The 23,482-nt window shown below is 22.2% G+C and overlaps 3 protein-coding genes across 5 annotated transcripts in view; 2 read left to right on the top strand and 1 right to left on the bottom strand.

Moving 5' to 3' along the window:
• Positions 1-6,081, top strand: part of LOC122498391 (bromodomain adjacent to zinc finger domain protein 1A) — a 28,970-nt gene extending 22,889 nt beyond the window's left edge. For 2 of the 3 annotated variants that reach the window (XM_043606089.1, XM_043606086.1), the window contains one exon: positions 5,291-6,081. In XM_043606089.1, the coding sequence (XP_043462024.1) occupies positions 5,291-5,540 (250 nt within the window). In that variant the 3' untranslated portion in view covers positions 5,541-6,081. The remainder of the gene's footprint in view (positions 1-5,290) is intronic. The other variant, XM_043606088.1, reaches the window with a different exon arrangement.
• A 2,077-nt stretch (positions 6,082-8,158) lies between these two features.
• On the bottom strand, positions 8,159-9,255 carry LOC122498390. The gene is made up of 3 exons (XM_043606085.1): positions 9,104-9,255; positions 8,522-8,686; positions 8,159-8,344 (listed from the first exon to the last, which is right to left on the bottom strand). Exons 2-3 carry the CDS (start codon positions 8,679-8,681, stop codon positions 8,280-8,282), a joined length of 225 nt encoding a protein of 74 aa, XP_043462020.1. The 5' UTR covers positions 8,682-8,686; positions 9,104-9,255; the 3' UTR covers positions 8,159-8,279.
• Positions 9,256-9,761: 506 nt separating this feature from the next.
• LOC122498389 (serine/arginine repetitive matrix protein 2-like) lies at positions 9,762-22,709 on the top strand. The gene is made up of 8 exons (XM_043606084.1): positions 9,762-9,966; positions 10,584-10,685; positions 13,535-14,715; positions 16,900-17,537; positions 20,431-20,783; positions 20,910-21,059; positions 21,571-21,703; positions 21,820-22,709. The coding sequence occupies exons 1-8, from the start codon at positions 9,942-9,944 to the stop codon at positions 21,905-21,907; spliced, it is 2,670 nt and encodes an 889-aa protein (XP_043462019.1). The 5' UTR covers positions 9,762-9,941; the 3' UTR covers positions 21,908-22,709.
• The last annotated feature ends 773 nt before the right edge of the window (positions 22,710-23,482 follow it).

Genomic DNA, 23,482 nt, shown 5'->3' with positions numbered 1-23,482 from the left:
ACCGAAAAATGTCTCTCTTTTTTTGTTCTTTCTAACAATTTTTTTGTTTTGTTTTTTTATTACATATTGAGCTTTTATTAATTTTTTAATTTAATTTTCTATTCGTCAATTTTATTCGCTTTCTTTTGTTTTTATTTTATTCTCTTCAAAATTTGTCTTCTTTATTTTTTATCAATTTTCAATTTTTAAGTTACAGTGTATTTTTTACTCTCATTACTTTTCTTCTACTTTTGGCTTTGTTTTTGGTTTTTTTAACTGGATCGACAACTGTTATTTTTTAAATTGAAGATGAATTTGTTTACAATTTTCAAAAATTGGTGAACTTCAAAAGATTTCAATATGAAATTTTATAAAGTTTCAATTTTTAATTATATGAATTTAATTAGAAATTGTGAGAGAACTTAGATTTTTGACAAAAAATTTAATAATTCAAATTCTTCTTCAAAATAAATTTTTTAATGTATATTTAATTAATTATTGAAAATAATGGATTTATAGAAGAATTTTAGTTAAAAACACTAAAAAAATTGAATTCTGTTAAAAAATTCTTAAAAATTCTAGTCAGACTTTCAATTATTTTTATAAATAATAAAATTCTTCTTCGTAATTCAATTATTTTTAAAAGATAATTTAATTCTTCGCAGAAATTCAATTACTTTTTAAAACTAAATTTAATTCCTCGTAAAAATTCAATTATTTTCAAAATTAAATTTAATTCATCATCAGAATTCAATTACTTTTAAAAATTAATAGATTTATTTACAGAAATTCAATTATTTTCAAAAATTAATAAAATATTATCAAGTATTTAATTAATTATTTTCAAAAATGAAATTTAAAGAAGAATTTTAGTTAAAAACACAGAAAAAAAATTGATTTTTGGAGAAGTTACAAATATGATTTGCAGAAATTTAATTACGTTCGAAAATTTAAAAATATTATCGTGAAAATGTCAATTATCTTTCAAAAATAATAAAATTCTTCTCCAAAATTCAATTATTTTCAAGAATTTTAATAAAATTCGTGGCAAAATTTCAATTATTTTCAAATATTTTCCAAAAGAATTCAATTATTTAAAAAAATTTGTTAATAAAATTCTTTATAAGAATTCAATTTTAAGAAACATTCAATTATTTATTTTTGTATTTAAATAATTGAATTCTCAAAGAATTTTCTAATAAATTTTAGTTGAAAATTCTAGAAAATAATAATTGAATTGGAAATGATGAAAAGAATTTTGAAGAATTTTACAGTAAAAATATACTTATAATATAAAATAATTTCAAACAATTCAATTAATTTCAAAAATTAATAAAACATTCTCAAGAATTCACTTAATTTTCACAAATAATGCAATTCTCCGAAAGAAATCAATTATTTTAAATAATTTTGATAAAACTTGTTTATAAGAATTGAATTATTTTCAATACAATTGTAAATTTTTCAATTATTTTCAAAATTTTTAATTAAAAATTCTTCATAAAAATTTGATTAGGTATTTTTAAAAAATTTTTTAAATAAAATTTTTCGCATGAATTTTATTATTTTTAATAAATAATATAATTTCTCTCAGGAATTCAATTATTTTTAATATCTACAGTTTTAAATGAATTCCTTCAAAAAAAATATATAGGTATAAAAAATTTTTTTTAAAATTATCCTAAAGAATTGGACTATTTTCAAAAATTTTGATAATATATTCAAAAGAAATTTCTCAAATATTATGAAAAATAATTGATTTCAAGAAGCATTTTAGTTAAAGATTCTGTAGAAAAAAATTTAATTGAAAATTCTAAAAATAATTTTGGAGAAATTGAGCTCCCGCGTCCAATAACTCGATCTGCGCTTGAACTGAAAAATTCAAGCCAGTCAAGCCGGCAGAAAATGGAAAAAAATAAAAGTCGGAATTTTTAATTTTAAAACATACTACCGTATAGAGCATAAAAATGCCCAACTTTTTTGTCTTTGAAATTTTTCTGTAGAACTTTTATTTTTAATAATAATGGACAAAAACTGAATTTTTTTTATTCTTCAATTTCATTGAATTTCAAAACATAAATCGACTTTTCTCAAACAAATCTTAATGAAATTAATTAAAAATTGATATACTTACTTATCAGGGTCTACCGAAGACGATGAAGTGATTGAAACATTAAAAAAAGTTTATTGAAAAATTATTTGTTAATATAAAAACAGACCTGTCAATAAATACGTTTTCTCAACTTTGACGAGAAAAAGTGTGCGGTGAACTTTCGAGTTGACACAACTTCCAGTGAGACATTTGTTTATTAACATGTGAAGAAGTTTTTTGGAAATTTTTATTTAAATCGGATGAAAAATAAAGAAAATACATAATGTTTAAAAAAATATGCGTCGTGCGGTGTTTTGACATTTCGACGCAAGAGGAGAAAACTATTGGAAACTATTGCTATTTTCTGTTGATTTATTTAAAAATAAGTTTATTCATGTATTATATTTAAAATAAAAACAATTCTATACATTTATAATATGATAGGCAGTAAAAGATTTATTTAGATTTACAACGACAGGAAGAAAAATAGGAAAAAGTTAAACAAATGCGCGATGCATAAAATTACCACCAGAGGGCAGCACCTAATGGGCATATCTAATTCTCATATTTTACTTCCTAACGTCGTGTATTATATTGGATTTTCAATTTCTTGTGTACAAATGAAAAAGCAAATTTTCAGGATAACTGGTTTTTTTCTATTTTGCAATAACTGTCCAAATTAGGAGAAAAATCCTTTTGAAATTACGTTTACGTTCAAGCAGCCATTTTTAAAAGGCGACCACTGTTAGTTTCCAATAGTTTTCTCCTCTTGCGTCGAAATGTCAAAACACCGCACGACGCATATTTTTTTAAACATTATGTATCTTCTTTATTTTTCATCCGATTTAAATAAAAATTTCCAAAAAACTTCTTCACATGTTAATAAACAAATGTCTCACTGGAAGTTGTGTCAACTCGAAAGTTCACCGCACACTTTTTCTCGTCAAAGTTGAGAAAACGTATTTATTGACAGGTCTGTATTTATATTAACAAATAATTTTTCAATAAACTTTTTTTAATGTTTCAATCACTTCATCGTCTTCGGTAGACCCTGATAAGTAAGTATATCAATTTTTAATTAATTTCATTAAGATTTGTTTGAGAAAAGTCGATTTATGTTTTGAAATTCAATGAAATTGAAGAATAAAAAAAATTCAGTTTTTGTCCATTATTATTAAAAATAAAAGTTCTACAGAAAAATTTCAAAGACAAAAAAGTTGGGCATTTTTATGCTCTATACGGTAGTATGTTTTAAAATTAAAAATTCCGACTTTTATTTTTTTCCATTTTCTGCCGGCTTGACTGGCTTGAATTTTTCAGTTCAAGCGCAGATCGAGTTATTGGACGCGGGAGCTCAATTGCATTAGCAATTTTTTTTATAAATTATTAAATTTCAAAAGGTTTGAAATTTGAATTTAACATTGTGTAATCTATCAAAAATTTTATTTTTAATCTAAATCCTAATTAAAGTTTTGCTTTAAAATATTTGTTTTTTTTCAATGATACAAATTTAGGAGGAAAAATATTCTAGTTATGGATCCATTAAGATATTTCTGTCATTCTCTCTAAATTAGTCAAAAAGAAGAAAAAGTTTAAAAATAAAAATTTTAGACTTTTTTTCTTCTTTTTGACTATTTTTTTTTTAATTTTCGCATTTTACGAACTTTTTCATCAAATTGTTTTTAAACATTTCTCTATATGTTCGTTTTATATGTAATGTTCGGTTTTATATGTATATCGGCTTTTGCTTTTAATTTCCTGAGATATAAAATTTTCAACTTTCATTCAATTTAGTAGTAATAATTTTTGTCTACATTTTTTTTTTCTTTATGTGCTCTTCATCTTCTTTGGCTTTTCGGAACTTTGTCTACAATATTTATTATTACACTTTATTTTTATTTTCTCTTTCTCTCTCGCTCTTTTCGTCTCTTTTTCTTGTGAAATTGTTTCTTTCTTTTTCACTTTCATTGTATGTTTCAAACCAATATTTTTTAAAAAATTTTTTTCAGCTATAGGTAATTTTATTTATTTATTTATTTACATTATAAACGAGCTTACAAAGAAACATATGAAATACTTATTTTATAATTTTTTGTTTCGTCGAAAACAGATTTATTTATGAAAAGAGTTCACAAAAAAGATAAATATGTTCGAAAAACAATTTATAAATTTTTTAGTTTTTACAAAAAAATTCTAAAGTAACTACTAGAAATAGTTTTGACAATATTTTTTGTATTTTTTTCCCAAATTTTTCATTTATAAATCTGTTTTCTCTTTTCGAATATCGTCCCCAAATAGTAATTTTATTTTGTTTTATATTTATCGACAACTAGATAGGAAATTATTTTCTAAATTTACGTTTATTTATTAATTTTTTTTTGTTGGAAATATTCACTTTAGAAATGTATCGATATACACGTATTAGACATTTTTTTAAATGAAATAATTTCTTTCTATGTAGTTACTTTTTTCTGTAGATTTAATTTCTCTTTTTCTTTTTCAAATTAAGTGATAGAACACTTAAAAATAAAAATTAAACAAAAACCAAATTAATCTGGAAATTTTTCAATTTTTTTAACAATTTAAAAATTTACTTTATTTGCAAAATATGACATAAAAAAATTCTTTATTCTTTTGAATCTGAATTTTTTTCTCAATTTGTTATGAATTTTATTTATAAAATCTATTAAAGAAAGTTTACTTTTCCAAAATATTTTTTTCTTGACAAATGTCAAGAAAAAAATTTTTTTTATTTTATTTCGAACTTAAAAGAATGAATAAATTGTTGAAATTTGAATTTATTTTTTGTTTTGCAAACACTAATCACTAATTTCTATTTAATTTTCAAGAAACTTTTTCTTTTTTTCGAATTAAAAGAATTAATATTTTTATATGTCATTCTTAAAAATCTTTTTCTCTTTATAATTAAGAATGAAGATTACGACTGAGTTTCTCTTTATATTTAAATATTAATTTAAAGAAAAAAAAACAACAGTAAATAAAAATAATTGGTGGAGGTCCTTAATTTTAACGAAAACTTAAATTTAACGAATTGTATTGAAAATTTTTAAAAATTTGAAAATTCTTTAAAAAAAATAAATAAAAGTAAATTTAAAAGAAAACAATTTTTTTTTAAATCGCGAATTTTGTAATAATCTTTGGCCTCCGAACACGTGATTATAATAACCGTGAGCATTTCGACTGCCTATTTTTGATTAGTTCGGTTTTCAGGGCCGGCGTGAAATTACTGAAATTCTTTGAGAAGCGCTGCAAGGATCTTGGTTTAAATTACGACGAGACTAATGTTCGTAAAGTGAAGAAACCACGACTCGATGTCAATAGCGAAACCAATGGCAATAATGATGAGGACGAGGAAGTCGACGATGAAGAAGAAGAAGATGAAGAAGAAGAAGAAGTAGAAGAAGATAATGAGGAAGAGGCAAGCGACAATGACTCCGAACAAAGCTAGAAATAGATTTTTTTTTTTGAAATCACTCGGAAAAAAGAAAAATTGCCTCTAGTACTTACACGCTTGATCGATGCAAATATTCTCTTGAATCAAAAGAAAAAATTTTTTCCGAACTTTTTTCCGTTTTACAAAAAGAAAAAAATGTCCATACTTTATTCTGTTTTACAAAAAGAAAAAAATTTGATTACTTTTTTCTGTTTCAGAAAAAGAGAAAAATTTAATCACTTTTTTTTTTAAATACTTGAAAATTCTTTTTTCATTTTAAAGGCTTCTTGTCGATTAATTAATAAATGGTAATTATTTTTCTTTTTTTTTTTTACATAAATAGTGTTCAGAAACTATGAAAACGATCAATATCTCAAAATATAATTTTTAAGAAACAAAAACAAAAGTTTCCATAATTTTTGAACACTGTCTTTTTTGTGACAAAATGTAAAATCAAAATAAAAGTGTCAAAACGGAAGAAGAAAAAGTTTAATAAAAATTTGATCAAGCGAGTAGAAAATTAGATTGGCTACAAATTATTTAGGAATAAAGTTTATTTAGTTGATTTTCAATCGGGACACCAATGCAGTATTTTAAAAAAAAGCGAAACTTCTTTTACTTGTTTATATAGAGAATTTTTTTTTCTTTTGCATACAAGGCGAAATTGTCAGCATTAATACTCCAGTGCAAGTTTATTGTTTTTTTTTTTTTTTTGTTAACACTTTCGGAGTTGATCAATTTTCCCTTGTAATGTGTCCCGTTATTTTTATATTATAATCGATATTATTATAATATTTAATATTATTATTATTATAGTTGATATTAATAATTTTAATAGTAAATTAATATAAAATTATTATTATTATTATCAATATTATTATAATTCTTGATATTATTATTATAATCAATATAATTATAATTTATATTTAATATTATTATAATTATAATTCTTAATATATATTATTTTAATTATTATAATTATTATTATTATTATTATAATTATTATTGCACATTTAGTAATAATTTAGAATATTCAAGATATATCTTGCATTGCTTATTATATTATTGTCTATTTATTATAATTTTTTTTTAATCAACATTCGTCAGCTGATCGTTAAAAAAAATTTGTATGTCTAATATTGAGGAAATTTTTATTAACGTGAAGAATCGTTATTTTTAAAAAAGAAGGAGGGGAAAGAAAAAAAAAGAAGTTAGGTATAGTTATACTTTTTTTTTGTCAAACTGTTTCTTTAGAAATATAGAATAATAATAAAAAGAGAATTAATTTTTTATTCTCTTCGAAGATTAAAGAGAACAACCTTTTTGTTTAGTAAATTTTTTTTTAATAAATAGAAGAAGAAAAAATAATGATAAAAAAAAAGAAAAACGAAATACAGGCTGGACCTACGCAGTTGAAATACAAGACATTACTCATTCACATGTACAGCACAATCGAGCCGATCATTTATAACGATGTATGTTTTATACTTATTAATTTGGTAATAAAGAGTATTGAAAATCAAAAATGAAGTTTTTAGTTCTTTTTTTTATATAAATATATGAAAAAATAAAGAAATACAAAAAAAGTAAATAAATTAAGTAATGTTATGAATTTCAAAGACAATATTTTTTACATGATAATTACGAAGGTAGCCTTGAATTAAAAAAAAAAAATTCGATCTATTTTAAAATTTCATTTCATTGGGAAATTTTTACATTCACGTCATTCATATTTTATTAAATAATTAAAAACTTTGAAGATATGATGAATAAAAATAAATTCAAATAACAATTTAAAGATAAATTTGAAAAGTACGAATATCAAATAAAAATTTTGACTATATAATTGGAAAAATTCAAATTCATAATAAAAATTTAAAGATATAATTAAAAATTTCGAAATTAATTGAAATAAAAATTTTGACTATGAGTGTGAAAAAAATTGAATTTTCAGAATAAAAATTTATAGTCAATTTTAATAAAATTGAACTTCAAAATAAAAATTTGAAAATAATATTGAATTTAAAAAAAAATACTTTGAAGACATATTAAAAAAAAATTATTTTTAAATTAAAATTTAAAGATAAATGTTAGTTGTATTCAAAAATTTGAAAACATTTGATTTCGAAATAAAAAAGTTATAAAGATAATTTGAAAAATTAAACTTTAAAATAGTTAAATTTTTAAATAAGAATTTGAAGATATATTAAAAATTTGATAAAATTGAACTATAAAATTAAATTTTTAAAGTAATTGAATTTCTAAATAAACATTTAATTTAAGAAAAGAATTGAATTTGAGAATTAAAATTTGAAGATAATTTGAAAACAATGGAATTTTCAAATAAACTTTGAAAATTGTTTAAAACTTTTTTTTCTTCTTTTGCAAATAAAAAAAAATAATTTGAGAAAACTTTATTTCAAAATAAAAATTGGAAGAGAATTCGAAAAAAATAATTTTCAAAAAATATAAAAAAAATTTCAATAATGTAAATAAAAATCAATTTTTTGATACAGAAAAAAAATATAAAAAATATCTTTTCAATATTCACAAATATTAATTTCTATTGAATATTTTTTTGAACATTTCTCTTGAATATTTATGTTTCAATGCCTATTAAAAATTATACATTGTTCACATTGTATTACATTTTATTCATACTTTGCAATTTACAACAACAGAGAAATTAAAAAAAAACAAAAAAAAATTTCAGAATACTCCAAAATTTTGACTGTAATTTGAGATCTAAATAACTTAATGTCCCTCATATGTTTTTCTATCGATTTCCTCCCATTTCTTCACATTGGCAGGAGCGAAGGCTGTAAATAAATTATTTCCAAATAATTAATTGCCGAATAATAAAATTATTTTCATAATTTTACGTAAAATATCAGAATAAATAAATTATTAATCGTAATTATTTTGATATAAAGATCAACTCTAAAAAACTCTATAAAATAATCAAAATATTTTAATAAAATTTTTAATTTACTTACACATCTTTTGGAATTGATAAATAATTGGCGCAACAACAATTGCTGCATAACAACAATACCTAATCATCCAAGAGTGTTTGAAATAATATTGATAAGGGAATTGTGCTATTTTTGCAGAATAAGTGTAAGGATATTTCATCTTTCTAGAATTGTCTTCCATATTTACTGAAAAAGAAAAATATTTCCATCTCCAAACATTTTTGTAATCACCAAAATTTAAATCTCCTTTCTTTCTTTAATTACAATCTTCATTAATATTCCTCAAATAATTGACATGTGTCAAAAAAAATTCATGTCAAACATATTACATAAAAGTAGACAATTTTGAGGTTAGGTTCGAAAAAAAAATTTGACATATCAAAAATATTAAAATTTGACACAAATTTAAGATAAAATTTCGAAAAAAAAGACTGAGAAACTAAACTAAAAAGTAGTATTTGCAATTTTATTTAAAACATTAAAATTACTCGAAAGGAAAATATTTAAGAGTAAAGAGTAAAATTACGATTAGTTGAAAGATAACACTTAATTATAATTTTGTAAATAATATACATTTGTCATTATTCCTATTCTTATTCTTACCTTTTTTTTAATATTCTTTGAAAGAAACTATTTTCCAAAAAGCACTTAAATTTGAGGAGTAAATTTAGAGAATTTGGAGTAAATTTTCTCACTACTAGAGAGAAAAATGGTCGCGTTGATTTCACAGAATTATGTAACAACTTCCGGTGTTGATGGGGGGTGCGTTCAAATTTTCAAATATAAATTATTTTTCTCAATAAAAGCAGCATACTCATTATACAGACGAATTTTATCCATTTTCGAAACATTTTTCAAAATTATTCTATTAACGAAAAAATGAATTATTATTTTAATAACAAATGGGAGAAAATAAAAAGAAACCGTAAAACGGAAGTGCGTCAGGCGTCACTAATACAGGAACGTACTTAACTTATGTTCAAATATCTGTTCATTTTGTATTTTGTTTATAATTGTCAGTTATAAATTATCATATCAATTATCAATATTATTAATATTATCGATATTATTAATAAGAAAATAGAAATATTCTCGAACTTTCTCTCTAATTTTATTTAGAATAATAATAATTTTTATTTCTTTGAAAGTATTAGGTGAGGGGGTGGAGAATATTTGTGTACGCACCTGAACGATGTTCAAATTTTTAAACAGAACAAACAACAGCGCCTCTGATGACAGAATAAGGAAAGAAATTCCAATCAGCGCCTCTCGATCGACGGTTTTAAAAGGAGGCATAAGCGCGGTTGTTGTTTGTTGAGTTGTTGTTTCTGTTATAACGTGACACCTAATAATTTTAGAGAATTTTTGTAATATTTTGTGTGTTAGTGAGAATTTTCTCCCGTGGTGAAAATATCAAAAGCGTGAATAAAGAAAAGAAAAAATGTCGCCGAGGAGAACCCGGAGAGGTGAGAGAAACATAACCCCAATTGACGGTTAATTTTTCATATATTGTATTTTTTTGTATATATAAAAGAGTGAGAAATATAGCGCACATCAAAGAGGAGAGCTGGAAAAATCTTTCGTATGCTGCTGACGAGCAAAACAATGTTGTTTAGGCGGGATGCGTTCCCACCAGAAATGGCGTCTGCTTTCGCGCCTTCGACAATAAAAACATTGTTTTGTAAATGCCAGTAGGGAAAAGAGGATTTTTACCTATTATAGGATTATATTTTCATAATTTTCATGACAGAAATTATTTATTAAAAAAAATATTACACCATTCTTTATTAATTTCGTTAATTATAATTGAGGTTTTAAATGTTTTTTTTTAGTTATTTCGTCTTTTTTTAATTAAAAACAAGAAAATAGGATTACTTCCCTTTGGAATGTTTATATTTAACGTTATTTTTTTTCTATAGAAAGAATGTCGACTAGAAAAAGTTTCCTTTATTTTATTTTTCATCTTTTTGACTCTTTCGTATTTTTTTAAAAAGTTTTTTCTTTAGGTAGTAGAAATAAGGAAAATTTTTAGTTTATAAAATTTTGACAGTAGAAAAAAAATTGAATTCTATTTTTTTTCCAGGGGTTATTAAACATGATAATTCCACTCCAGATACAGCAAAAAAGACAAAGAAAAATGTTATTTCTCCGAAAGAAACGCCTCCGAAAAGACGACGAACGACTCGTATGTATTTGGATTTTTCAAAATTTTTTATATCGTTTTTTATTATTTTGAATTCAATAAAAATTTATTTTAATTCTTAAAAGTAAATAAAACAAGAAAAATTATTTTTGATACATATTTTATTTCTATTTTACAAAAAATAAATATTTATAGGTACAAAATGAAGGAATAAATATTTATTTATTTTTAATTTATTTGAACAAAATTTTTGCAAATTTTACAAATTATAAGAACTGCAGGAAATAAAATTTAAAAAATTTAATTTCTCTAAATAAAAATTAGAAGATAAATTTAATTTCAGTTGAATTAAAAAAATGGAAAACATTTGATTTAAAAATAAACATTTAAAGATAATTTTTAAAAAAATTTATTACTAAATAAAAATTTAAAGAAAAATTGAATTAAACATTTGAAAACATTTGCTTTTAAAATAAAAATTTGCAGATAATTTGATAAAATTGAAGTTTAAAATTGTATTTACAAAATAATTAAATTTATAAATTTTTGCAAATTGTACAAATTATAAGAATTCAGGGTTGCCACAGGTCAGGGAAATCAGGGAATTTATGGAAAAGTCAGGGATTTTTATTTAAGTAACTGGAAAAAATTGAATTTTGGAGAAGTTACAAATGATTGCAGAAATTCAATTATTTTCAAAAGTAATAAAATTCTTCGCAGAAATTCAATTATGTTCAAAAATTAAAAAAAATTCTCATAAATTTTCATAAATATAACATTTTTTACAAAAATTCAATTATTTTCATGAATAATAAAATTCATCATAGAATTTCAATTATTTTTAATACAATTTTAATTGAATTCCTCGAAAAATTCAATTATTCTTGAAAATTTTATTAAAATTTCTCTAAAAAATTCAAATTTGTTGATAAAATTCTTTATGATAATTTAGTTTCGAAATCATTCATTCATTCAATAAATTATTTATTTTCGTATTTAAATAATTGAATTCTTGTAGAATTTTCCAATAAAAATTGATTTCAAAATGAGTATTAGTTAAAATTTTAGATAATAATTGAATATTAATATTATTTAATATTATTACATACTTGAATTCTTTCGAAGAATTTTAACAAAATTTTTGAAAATAGTGATATTTTTCGACGAATTTACTTAAAATTGTATTAAAAATAATTCAAATCCTGTGAAGAATTTTATTAATTTATGAAAGTAAGTGAATTCTTGCAATGAATTTTTTTAAATTTTTTTTTAAATAATAGAAATAATGTAAAGAATTTTTTTTTTGAATTTTTTTTTAAAGAATCTTATTATTTATGAAAATAATTGAATTCCTGCATCGAATTTTATTACATTTTTTTAAATAATTGAATATTTTTAAGAACTTTTATTAAAAAAGATTGTTATAATATTTGAATTTCAACGAAGAATTTCATTATATTCGTGAAATGTAATTAAATTCTTACAAAAAAATTAAGAGAATAATTCCATTTTTCTAGGAATTTACTTTAAATTGAATTATAAATAATTGAAATTCTCAGAAAAATTTTATAATTTATGAAAATAATGGAATTCTTACAACGAATTTTATCAATTTTTTTTAAATAATTGAATTCATGTGAAAAATTCTTTTACTTGTAAAAATAATTGCATTTATGCAACGAATTTCATTACATTTTATTTAAATAATTATATTCTTTTGAAAACTTGTATTAAAAATGTAAATTTTAAAAATTTTTCGAATTTCAGCGAAGAATTTCATTATTTGACTCGGAGTAATTGATATCTTCATGTTTTATAATAATATTCTTATAAGTTGTTGCATTTTAAAAATGTTTGAATTTGAATGTTTTGAAGAATTTTAATTCCTATGGAAAAATAATAATTAAATACTTATTTAAAAATTTAGTTATTGATGTTCGCGAATAATTTTATAATTTAAGAAATTCGTAAGTAAATGTAATAGAATGTTTTTTTGAGTATCTAATAATTTTTAGAGTGAATCAGAATATTCTTTATTGTCAGGGAAAAAGAGAAAATTTTGTCTGGAAATCAGGGAAAAATAAAATTAAATATTTGTGGCAACTCTGGAATTGCAGGAAATAATATCAAGAATTTTTTGAAAATTTTTTCTAACTAATAAAAAATTTTCTAAGTAATAATTAAAGTATTTTGAAATATTTAAAAAAAAATTTTTCTTTCTCTATATTTTAAAGGCAACACAGACACGGTGAGTCTCGATAAAGTTCAACCCAAAAGTCTTTCCACTAAAAATTTTTTTACAGATATTTGTTCACACGTGAAATTAGAATATTTTTCGCCTAAAATGAAAATCATCTGTCGAGGGTTTTTAAAATGAACTCGATTTTTTTCGTTTTTTTTTTGTAGGTTAATTGCTGTTATTTAATTAAAAATTGAGATATTAAATTTATTTTTTTTATTTCTCTCCTTTAAAGTCTCGTGAACAATTTCCCATAGACGAAGATTTATTTTTGTTATTAATTGTGTTTTAAAAAAATTCTCAAAAAATCTTGTTTTTTTGCGACTTTTGGGTTATTTCTTAAAATTTTAAGATTTAAATTTTAAATTTTCATCTATGGGAAATTGTTCACGAGACCTTAAAGGAGAGAAATAAAAAAAATAAATTTAATATCTCAATTTTTAATTAAATAACAGCAATTAACCTACAAAAAAAAACGAGAAAAATCGAGTTCATTTTAAAAACCCTCGACAGATGATTTTCATTTTAGGCGAAAAATATTCTAATTTCACGTGTGAACAAATATCTGAAAAAAAATTTTTAGTGGCAAGACTTTTGGGTTGAACTTTATCGAGACTCACCGTGCAGAAATTAAAAATTGTAAAATTTCCAGGTGCTGCAAAAGCAAAACCAACAAGTGACACGGAAGAAAATCGAACTAAGAGTGTGACGAAAAAATCAACACGCAGAAAGCCGGTAAAATCCGATGATTCATTATTAACAGAAGACGAATCATTTTCAACGAGTGTGAGCTCAAAAAATATAACAAGACGAAAGAATAATTCACTAATAAGCGAAGACGATAGTCCAGTAAATTCATCGCAAACTGTAAATTCACTGAAACGAATGAATACAACACCAAAAAGTAGTCCAATCGCAGTGACATTATCGCCTCACAGATCAAAGAAAACACCAAGACGTTCACCTGTTAATCTTGGTTCACCAAAAACTCATTCCAACACACCAATGAAACTATTAAAAACACCACGAAAACTTGTCATTAAAAATTCTCCCACATCATCATCATCATCATCGTCGTCCGATGATTCAAAACTCATTTCATCAAAAACAAAACCAAAGACACCGACATCACCAAAAGTTTCGGCATTGGCAAAACAAAAATTCACCTCACCACCAAAAAAGACACCGTCGCCGAAAAAAAATTCACCAATCGTCAAAAAATCAATTAAACGAAACACAAGAAGAAGTATTGCTTCAGCATTGAGTGTAAAGAAAACGGCAATTACACCACGATTAAAACAGACGACAAAAAGGAATTCAATTTCACCCGTAAAAATATCGCCTGTTAAATTAATAAAATCGCCAACGAAAAAATTATCATCGCCAATGAAAAATTCACCATCGCCGAAAAAATTACTTTCACCAAAAACAAAGACTCCTTCGCCGAAAGTAAAATTAATTTCACCGAAAAAGAAGACGCCATCGCTGAAAATCAGATTAGTTTCACCGAAAAAGAAGACGCTATCGCCGAAAATCAGATTAGTTTCACCGAAAAAGAAGACGCTATCGCCGAAAATAAGATTAGTTTCACCGAAGAAGAAAACGCCTTCGCCATCGAAAATAAGATTAATTTCACCGAAGAAAAAAACGTCTTCGCCATCGCCGAAAATAAGATTAATTTCACCGAAGAAGAAAACGCCTTCGCCATCGAAAATAAGATTAGTTTCACCGAAGAAAAAGACGCCTTCGCCGAAAACATTAATTTCCCCGAAGAAAACGCCAATTCCTGTGAAATCACCAAAATCGAGTACAAAAAGGAGTTCAGTTTCAAAGGTATTTTTATTTTAATTAAAATATTATTATTGAACAAATTTTCACTTCCAAGTTTGATTTGATTAGAATAGAAGGTAATAAATTACACGAATACATTCGGTTTTTTAAAACAAAAAAATACTCCTACTTTTCGAAATCAATAAGATTTCTTCTTCAGGAGAGTCTATAAAAAAAATACAGAAAACAATAATTAGAATACACGAAGAAGTTAAATAATAATTTTAAAATATTAAATAATACAATATTAAAAACTAGCAAATATTACGCGCGGAACGTGGTGTTCAATTTATTATTGTTATGCAAATTACAAAATTTTTTACTTTCAAATATAAATTCTTTTGAATAATTTCATAATCAAAATTTAAAAAATTCACTTATTAAGTACAAAATTAATTATTACTGTTCATATCTTCAAAAATTTTAATATAATTTCACGAAAGAATGCAATTATTTTCTAAAATTTTTAAAAATCCTTCTAAACAATTCAATTATTTTTTAAAATAGTAAAATCTTTACAAAAATTCAATTATTTTCAAAACAATTTTAATTAAATTCCTCGGAAGAATTCAATTTTTAAAAAAAATTTTTTAACATATTTCGAAAAAATTCAATTTTTTTCTAAAATTTTAATAAATCCTTCGAAAAAATTCAATTATTTTTATAAATTAATAAAATAATTTAATTATTCTCAAAATATTTTTAAAAAATTCTATATAAAGATTAAATTACTTTCAATGCAATTTTTAAATATATTCGTCAAAAAAATTGAAAGAATTCAATTATTTTCAAAAAATAATAAAATTCTTGTGATGAATTCAATTATTTTCGAAACAACTTTAATTGAATTTTTAGAAAAAATTGCATTATTATAAAATATTTCTATAAAATTCTTCATAACAATTTAATTATTTCTTAAAACTTTAATAAATTGTTTGAAACATTTCAATTATTTTTCTTAATAGTAAAATTCTTCTCAATAATTCAATTATTTTTATAAATAGTAAAATCCTTTGCAGGCATTCAATTATTTTCAAAATAATTTTCAAAAGTAATAAAATTCTACACAGAAATTCAATTATGTTCAAAAATTTTTTTAAAATGCTACGTCAAAATTTCAATTAACTTTAAAATTAATCAAATTCTTCTCCAAAATTCAATTATTTTCATGAATATTAAAATATTTTACAGAGATTCAATTATTTTTATAAATTATAAAACTTATCGCAGAATTTCTATTATTTTTGATGCAATTTTAATCGAATTCCTCGAAAAATGTAATTATTCTTAAAAAATTTATTCAAATTCGTCAAAAGAATTCAATTATTTACAAATTTTTTTATAAATTTCTTTCGCAACAATTAAATTATTTTCATAAATAATAAAATTTTTCATAGGGATTCAATTATTTTAAAAAAATAATAAAATTATTTTTATGAATTCAATTATTTTCATAAATAATAAAACTCATCGCAGAATTTCAATTATTTTTAATACAATTTTAATCGAATTCCTCGAAAAATGTAATTATTCTTCAAAAATTTTATTAAAATCCGTCAAAAGAATTGAATTATTCAACAATTTGTTGATAAAATTCTTTATGAAATTTCAATTTGAGGAAACATTCGATTATTCAATAAATTCTTTATTTTTGTTTTTAAATAATTGAATTCGCTTAGAATTTTCTAATAAAAGTTGATTTAAAAATTAAGTAATTAATTTCTGTAGAATTAATTTTTTTTAAAAAAGTTTAATTGAATTTTTTTTTTAAATTATTTTAAGTTTTTATTTTCTAATATATATGTATTTAATTGAAGAATTGACAAATAATCGAAATTTTGTAAAATTATTAAATTTAAAAGGTTTTAATTTGAAATTGTATAGAAAATTTAAATTTCAAACAATTTTAATTAAAAATTCTGAAAAAATTAGTCTTTGAAAACTTTTTATTCAAATTTTATGACATCAGTTAAATTTTTGAATATATATTTTTTTAATTAAAATAATTGAATCATTTATAAATGATTCAATTTCAAGAAATTTTAATTATTCTCAATTTGTTTAATTAAAATAATATAGAATATAAAATAGTTAAGAGGAATTGTTTTTGACCTCATGTATTAAAAAATGAATCTTTAATCAAAGTGAAAACATTTCTAAACTATAATTTTACATCTTTCATTTTAGAAAATCTCACCAAGACCAGCGAAACTTTCATTGCCAGTCTCGAAAATAAGAAAATCGCCAGTAAAAACGTCGAAAGTTGCTGTTGTGATTTTAGAAAAAGTGAATTCATCAACTCGAAGAAGTGGTGGTGGTGGTGGTTCACCAAAATCACCCAAAAGCCTTGGCAAATTAAGTCCAAGACGATCAAACTCAATTGGCAGTGTGATAAATACAACAATCACTTCACCAAGAAATCGTAGCAGTTCGGTGAAAAAAATTATTCTCGATTCACCAGTGGAAAATAAATCATCTTCAAAACGAAGATCAAATAAGGACAATAGAATACTCTTATCTCCCTCAGTGTCATTACGTCGTTCTTTAAATTTGACAGCAAGCCTCGAGGAGTCAACGGCTTTATTGAGAAAAAAATCCTCAACACCAAAATACAGGGGTCGGAAAAATCGTTCTGGAATTGAAAATGAATCGGAACCTGAAATGAGTGACACGTCACTTATTAATATGAGCGATGTTTTCGAATCGGATATTTCGCAGGTGGATGATAAGGACAAGGATGGAACTTATGAACTTGACGAGCCAAAAACACCGGGATTGAAGGCTAAAAAAGCAATGAAGAGATCATCACCTGCCAATGCAAAACGGTGAGAATTTTTTTTTCTTTGGTTTTTAATTTTAAATTTTTAAATAATTTTTCTTTAAAATGTTTTCAATTTTAAAATTAATGTACTGAAAATCATTATCCGGATAATTGAATTTTATATAAATAATAAAATTCTTATCAGGATTTCACATATTTTCAATACAATTTTAATTGATTTCCTTGAAAACTTCAATTATTTTTAAAAATCTTGTAAAAGTTCTACGAGAAAATTCAATTATTTTAAAAAGTAATTAAATTTTTCACAGGAGTTCAATTATTTAAAAAACTTATTAATAAAATCCAAGTCAAGAATTAAATTATTTTTAAAAATAATGAAATTTTTGCTGGAATTCAATTATTTTAAATACAATTCTAATAAAATTCTCCTCAAAAATTTTTTTTCGCTGGGATTAAATTATTTAACAAAGTTTTAATAAAATTCTATTCAAGAATTCAATTATTTTCAGGAATAATTAAATTGTCGATTTACTGAAAATCATTGAATTTTTGTAAAGTATTTATAAAAAGATTTGAAAATAATTGAATTCATTTCGAGAATGTTATCAACATTTTTTTCAATAATCGAATTCTTTCGAGAAAATGTAATTAAAATTGTATTGAAAATAATTTAATTCTTGACAAGAATTTTATTAAAATTCTTTATTTAAAATAATTGAATTGTTTTGAAGAATTAATTTCAATTCTCTTGAAGATAATAAAGCTTTCTTCAATAATTTTTATTGAAAATTTTGAAAATAATGAAATTTTAAGAAGAATTTCTTTTAACTTTTTAATATAATCGTGATTATGTATTATTAATTGTAATTAGCGATTTTCCTATTAAATTATGTTAAAATTATTCATGAAAAATTAAATTCTTTTAAACAATTTTATTAGAATTTTTGTAAATAATTTTATTTTTTTTAAAAATTTATTAAATTTCGTAAAAAATTTAAATTTACTAAGAATTTTATTCAAAACTTTTGAGAACAATAATTGAATTGTTTAGAAAAATTATATTACAATTTTTAAAAATAAATGAACATGTTTGAGAAATTTTATGAAAATTATCTTCAATATAATTTTTTCCTAAAAATTTAATTAAAATTGTAGTTGAAAATAATTGAATTTCTTATAAGAATTTTATTATTTACAAAAATAATTATTGAATTCTTGACAAGAATTTCAAAAAATGTTATCCAAATTTTTTAAAATAACTGAATATTTTGAATGTATTTTACTAAAAATTTGGAAAATAATGATTTTTTTAAAAGAATTTCATTAAAATTATTGAAAATAATTAAATTTATACTAAAATTCTTGAAAATAATCGAATATTATTAATATTTTTAAAAATAATTGTACTTTTTCGAGAAACTTTATTAAAATTGTATTAAAAATAATTAAAATGCTCTAAAGAATTTTATTATTCATGAGAATAATGAAATTCTTGTGACAAATTTTATTATAATTTTTAAATAATAATAATAAAAAAAATGTAATATTAAGTACTTTATTTTCAAGAATAAACATCAATTTTCGAATGATTACAGATTTAAAATTTAGAGAATTCACTTATTAAGTACATAATATTAAATTTTCTTCTTTATTATTATTCAAAAATTTTAATAAAATCTGTAGCAATAATTTCCTTATTTTCATGAATAATAAAATTCTTTAGAACAATTCAATTATTTTCAATGCAGTTTTAATTAAAATTTCTCGAAAGAATACAATTATTTTTAAAAATATTATTTAAATTCAATTACTTTTTTAAAATTCTTGGTAATAATTCAATTATTTTCAAATTTTTTTTAAATACTTTACAAAATTTCAATGATTTTCAGTAAATTGACAATTTAATTATTTCTGAAAATAATTGAATTCTTGAATAGAATTTTATTAAAACTTTTAAATAATTGAATCCCTGCGAAAAAATTTATTATTTCTACAAATAATTAAATTTTTGCAAAAATTAGTAAAATAAGTAAATTTTTGAGAATTTGATTAAAATTGTCTTTAAAATAATTGATTTCCTGTGAAAAATATAGATACTATTTGTTGATATTATTGAATTCTTTCGATGAATTGTAAAAAAAAGTTTTAAAATAATTTAATTTTCCTTGGAATTCAACTAAAATTGTGTTTCTTTAAAATAATTGAATTCCGGCGAAAATTTCATTATTTTTAAAAATAATTAAATTTTTGAATTGGATTTTATTAAAAATGTTTTAAATAATTGAACTTCTGTGAAAAATTTAATTATTTTTTAAAATAATTGAATTTTTTCGGAGAATTTTTACAAAAGTTTAAAAATAATTGAAGTTTTCAAGGAAATCAATGAAAAATGAAATTGAAAATAAGTGAAATCCGGATAAGAATTTTATTATTTATATAAAAATAATTGAATTTTTTTCGAAGATTTTTATTATTTATAAATTGACTAAAGAATTTTATTACAATTATTGAAAATAATTAAATTCTTCATAAGATTGAATTATTTTCAAATTTTTTTTATAAATACTTTACAAGAATTTAATGATTTTCAGTACATTAATTTTATAAACATTTAGAAAGAAAAATATTATTTAAAAAGTTAGGAAACTGAAAAGCAAACAGCAACTATCTTCAAACTGCGAACTGATTACCGGAATACAACGATTATTAATATAGAAAATTTATAAAATATAAAATTTGAAATCTGTAATCATTCAAAAATTGATGTTCATTCTTGAAAATATAAAATTTTCTAATTTCCAAAATAATAAGTGGAATACCGCGTTTCGCGCGTATCATTTGCTAGTTAATTAATATTAACTAACAATATTTTCTATAAACAAAATAATTTGCTTTAATTTTTTTTATGAACTTATTGAATAATTTAATGTGTACAGGAACGAAGTGGAGAATAAAAAAGTGCGTTTTGCCGAGAGTAATGATCCAAGGGAGAATACAGTGAAATTCAGAACAGGAACACCAGGTCATAGATCTTCATTGAGAAGGAGTTCGGAAGTGAGAAGTAAATCAAAATCACCCCAAAGAGTAACAAAATCATTGATGGATCAAAATCAAAGACGAAGATCGAGTTCAGTTTCAGTTATTGAAGGAACGCCAAGAACGCCGGCAAACAAAAGAACATTCAATTCGAATGTCAACTCGAATGTTAAATCAGATCATAAAACACAAATGGCTTCAGTGAATCGACTCAGTCGACCGAGAATGTCCGTTGCCTCCGAGAAGAAAGCTGGTAATTCTTTACTAATCGCAAATTCAGTATTTTATTTTTATTATTTTTAAATAATTCTTATTATTTAGACTTTTATTATTTTCGTTTTTTTCTGTTCATATTTTCTGTTATTTTTTGAATTTTTAGACACAAAAACGCCGGTGCCGAGAAAAATTCCCAATTTCGCTGAAATTCATAAAAAGAATTTCGAAAAAATGGAATCACTTGTCGATGCAAAAAAAAGAGTTGCCGATCGACATGTTGCAATGGTTAATCCCATACTGAGTGGCACAAAATGTAATATTTTTGTTTCATTTTCTGTTTCTATTTCGAATTTTTTAACAAAAATCGCATCTTTTATCTATAATTTGTATGATTCAATTGGTATTTATATATTTTTATTAACTTGAATTTCCTTTTATTCACTTTATTAATTTCAATATTTTACTTAATTTAAAAATATTTTTTACTTTCTACTAGAACTTTTATTTGAAATTTCTAATAATTTATTAATTTTTTGAAAAAATAAACTTTTTTTCTTAAAATTTTTTCCATATTTTTGAATTTTATAATTTAAATCGACTTTTTAGATAATCTAAAGTTTTAAACGATTAAAATTAATTCAAACAATTTAATTTCTATGAATTTTAGTATTTTAAAATCGCTTTTTATTGATATTTGTACAAAAAAGTATTGTATCAAATTTTTATTTATGTTAAGCACATTTTTTAAAATTGTGTTTTAAAACATTTTTTTTTCGTTCTTTATTTTTGCGTTTTTGATGTAAATTTTTTTTCTTTATTTTCAGCAATGCCGGAACTTGCGATGGGAAAACGTCTCGAATTACGAGTGCAAAACGGTGTTTACAATCGTTTTGGATTTAAATTGCGAAAAAATGAAGCTGTGGCAACTATGAGCAAAAAACCAGTATCAATGACAAGGTGAATTAAAAAAAATTTAATATTTATTATTTTTATTGTAACTGTAGGTAAAAAAAAATTTTTCCTATAGAGACTTATTTTTTTGTTTTGTTTCACATTTTCTTTTTCTTTTTCAGTGAGAAGAAAATGAACGCGAGGAGAGAAATTTTAAAAGGTGTACGAACAAATCGACGCTTTGAATTGCAAATGAAGTCACGAAAGTGAATTTTTAGATAGTGAATTAGAACATAATATTTCCCATTAGCCTTAACATTCGAAAAAAGCAAAACTTAACGAAACAATGTTCACATAATTCCTAGGACTTTATATATAAAAAAAAAGGTTTCATTTCTGTTAAACTTTTCTCTCGCCAAGAGGAAAAAAAAGAAAGAAAGTTTGTGAACTTATTAAAATGAAAAATGTTTTAAATGAAACAAAAAAAAAAACAGATCTTCAGTTGTCTCCAGAAAAAAAGGAAAAAGAAACGAGACGGAAGAAATATTAAACGCAAGACAAGAAAAAAAACGATATTTTACAAATACAAATGAATAATCATTTTTTGTAAAATATTTTATAGACTTTAATGATACGGGAATCAACATTTTTTTCTTCTTCAATGAATTTAGTCTAGTGAAAAATACTAGTATATTAATGACTATTTTATTAAGTTTTTTTATATAAAGTAAAAAGAAAATTAAATTAAAGAATTAATTTAATTTACGATATAGTCAAAGTCTTTTTTTCTCAAAATATATATGCGTTTGCATGTTGATACGTTTAAATTTAATGAATTTGGATTGAAAAAAATTTTATTTTTTAAAAAGAAAAGAAAACTGGACGAGACTATACTTAGAAGTTTGTAAATAATTTATTACGAGACACATATCGCTGAAGTGAAAATTATGTTTTCAATCATTTTTTGCAATTATATTCAGCGAAGTCATTGTAGGTACCATATTTCTTGTAACGGTACACCCTTTTTTTTTAATATTATATTAACCAATTTTTTTTTTTATTTTAATTTAAATATTCTTTGGAGTTCTGTCTTAAAACGGTTGTTTCTTAAAATTTCCTTTTTAAAATGAATATTTTTCAACTTCTTATCTTATATACTTAATTATATAATTATGGTGGTTTCTTATTAAATTTTTTTCCTATTTTTATTAAAATTGCTTTAAATTTTCAAATTGTTTATCCATTTATAAATTTTTTATTAGTTTGTAAAATTGTTTTCTTAATTTTTAATGGTTTTTGAGAGAAGAATTTTCATTAATTAATTTGCTTTTCATATTTTTATTGTATTTTTTTTTTGCTAGAATTTAATTTTTCTTTCTATATCTATTATTTTTTATTTTTAATGTTTTTTCATTGAAACAGAGCTTTATTCTATTTTTATTACTTAAAACTTTTTTTTTTACCATTGATTAAATGATTGTCAAATTATTTGAATGGTAATGTAGTAGATTTAAGGAAATAAAGAACGTAAATAATAATTAACTGCAGTCTTCATTAATAGTTCGTACCTTTTTTTATTTAATTTTTTTGATACTGATACTAATAAAGATTTGATCCCCTACTCGTTTATTTACAAGTTTACCTTTTTCCTTTACGATAATTTTCGATATATTCGACCTATTGTCGCAATAATGTCTTTTAAGAAAGGAAAAGAACTAAATTTCATTTGGAAATGTGAGTCCGCCTTTTCACATTTTACATTGTCAATGCTCATTTCCTTTTTCGATATATTCGACCTTTTTCTCGCAATGTCTTTTTTAAGAAAGGAGGAAATATGTTCTTGTG

Source organism: Leptopilina heterotoma, unplaced genomic scaffold (assembly GCF_015476425.1).
Source record: "Leptopilina heterotoma isolate Lh14 unplaced genomic scaffold, ASM1547642v1 Lhet_15, whole genome shotgun sequence".
In the NCBI taxonomy this organism is placed as follows: domain Eukaryota; kingdom Metazoa; phylum Arthropoda; class Insecta; order Hymenoptera; family Figitidae; genus Leptopilina; species Leptopilina heterotoma.
This window is presented reverse-complemented; position numbering and strand designations above follow the sequence as displayed.

Coding starts and splice junctions, on each gene's coding strand:
- LOC122498389 (XM_043606084.1), top strand. CDS start 9,942: ATGTCGCCGAGGAGAACCCGGAGAG. Junction 9,967..10,583: donor GCCGAGGAGAACCCGGAGAG/GTGAGAGAAACA, acceptor TTTTTTTTCCAG/GGGTTATTAAACATGATAAT. Junction 10,686..13,534: donor GAAAAGACGACGAACGACTC/GTATGTATTTGG, acceptor TAAAATTTCCAG/GTGCTGCAAAAGCAAAACCA.
- LOC122498390 (XM_043606085.1), bottom strand. CDS start 8,681: ATGGAAGACAATTCTAGAAAGATGAAATATCCTTACACTTATTCTGCA. Junction 8,345..8,521: donor TTATCAATTCCAAAAGATGT/GTAAGTAAATTA, acceptor ATTTATTTACAG/CCTTCGCTCCTGCCAATGTG.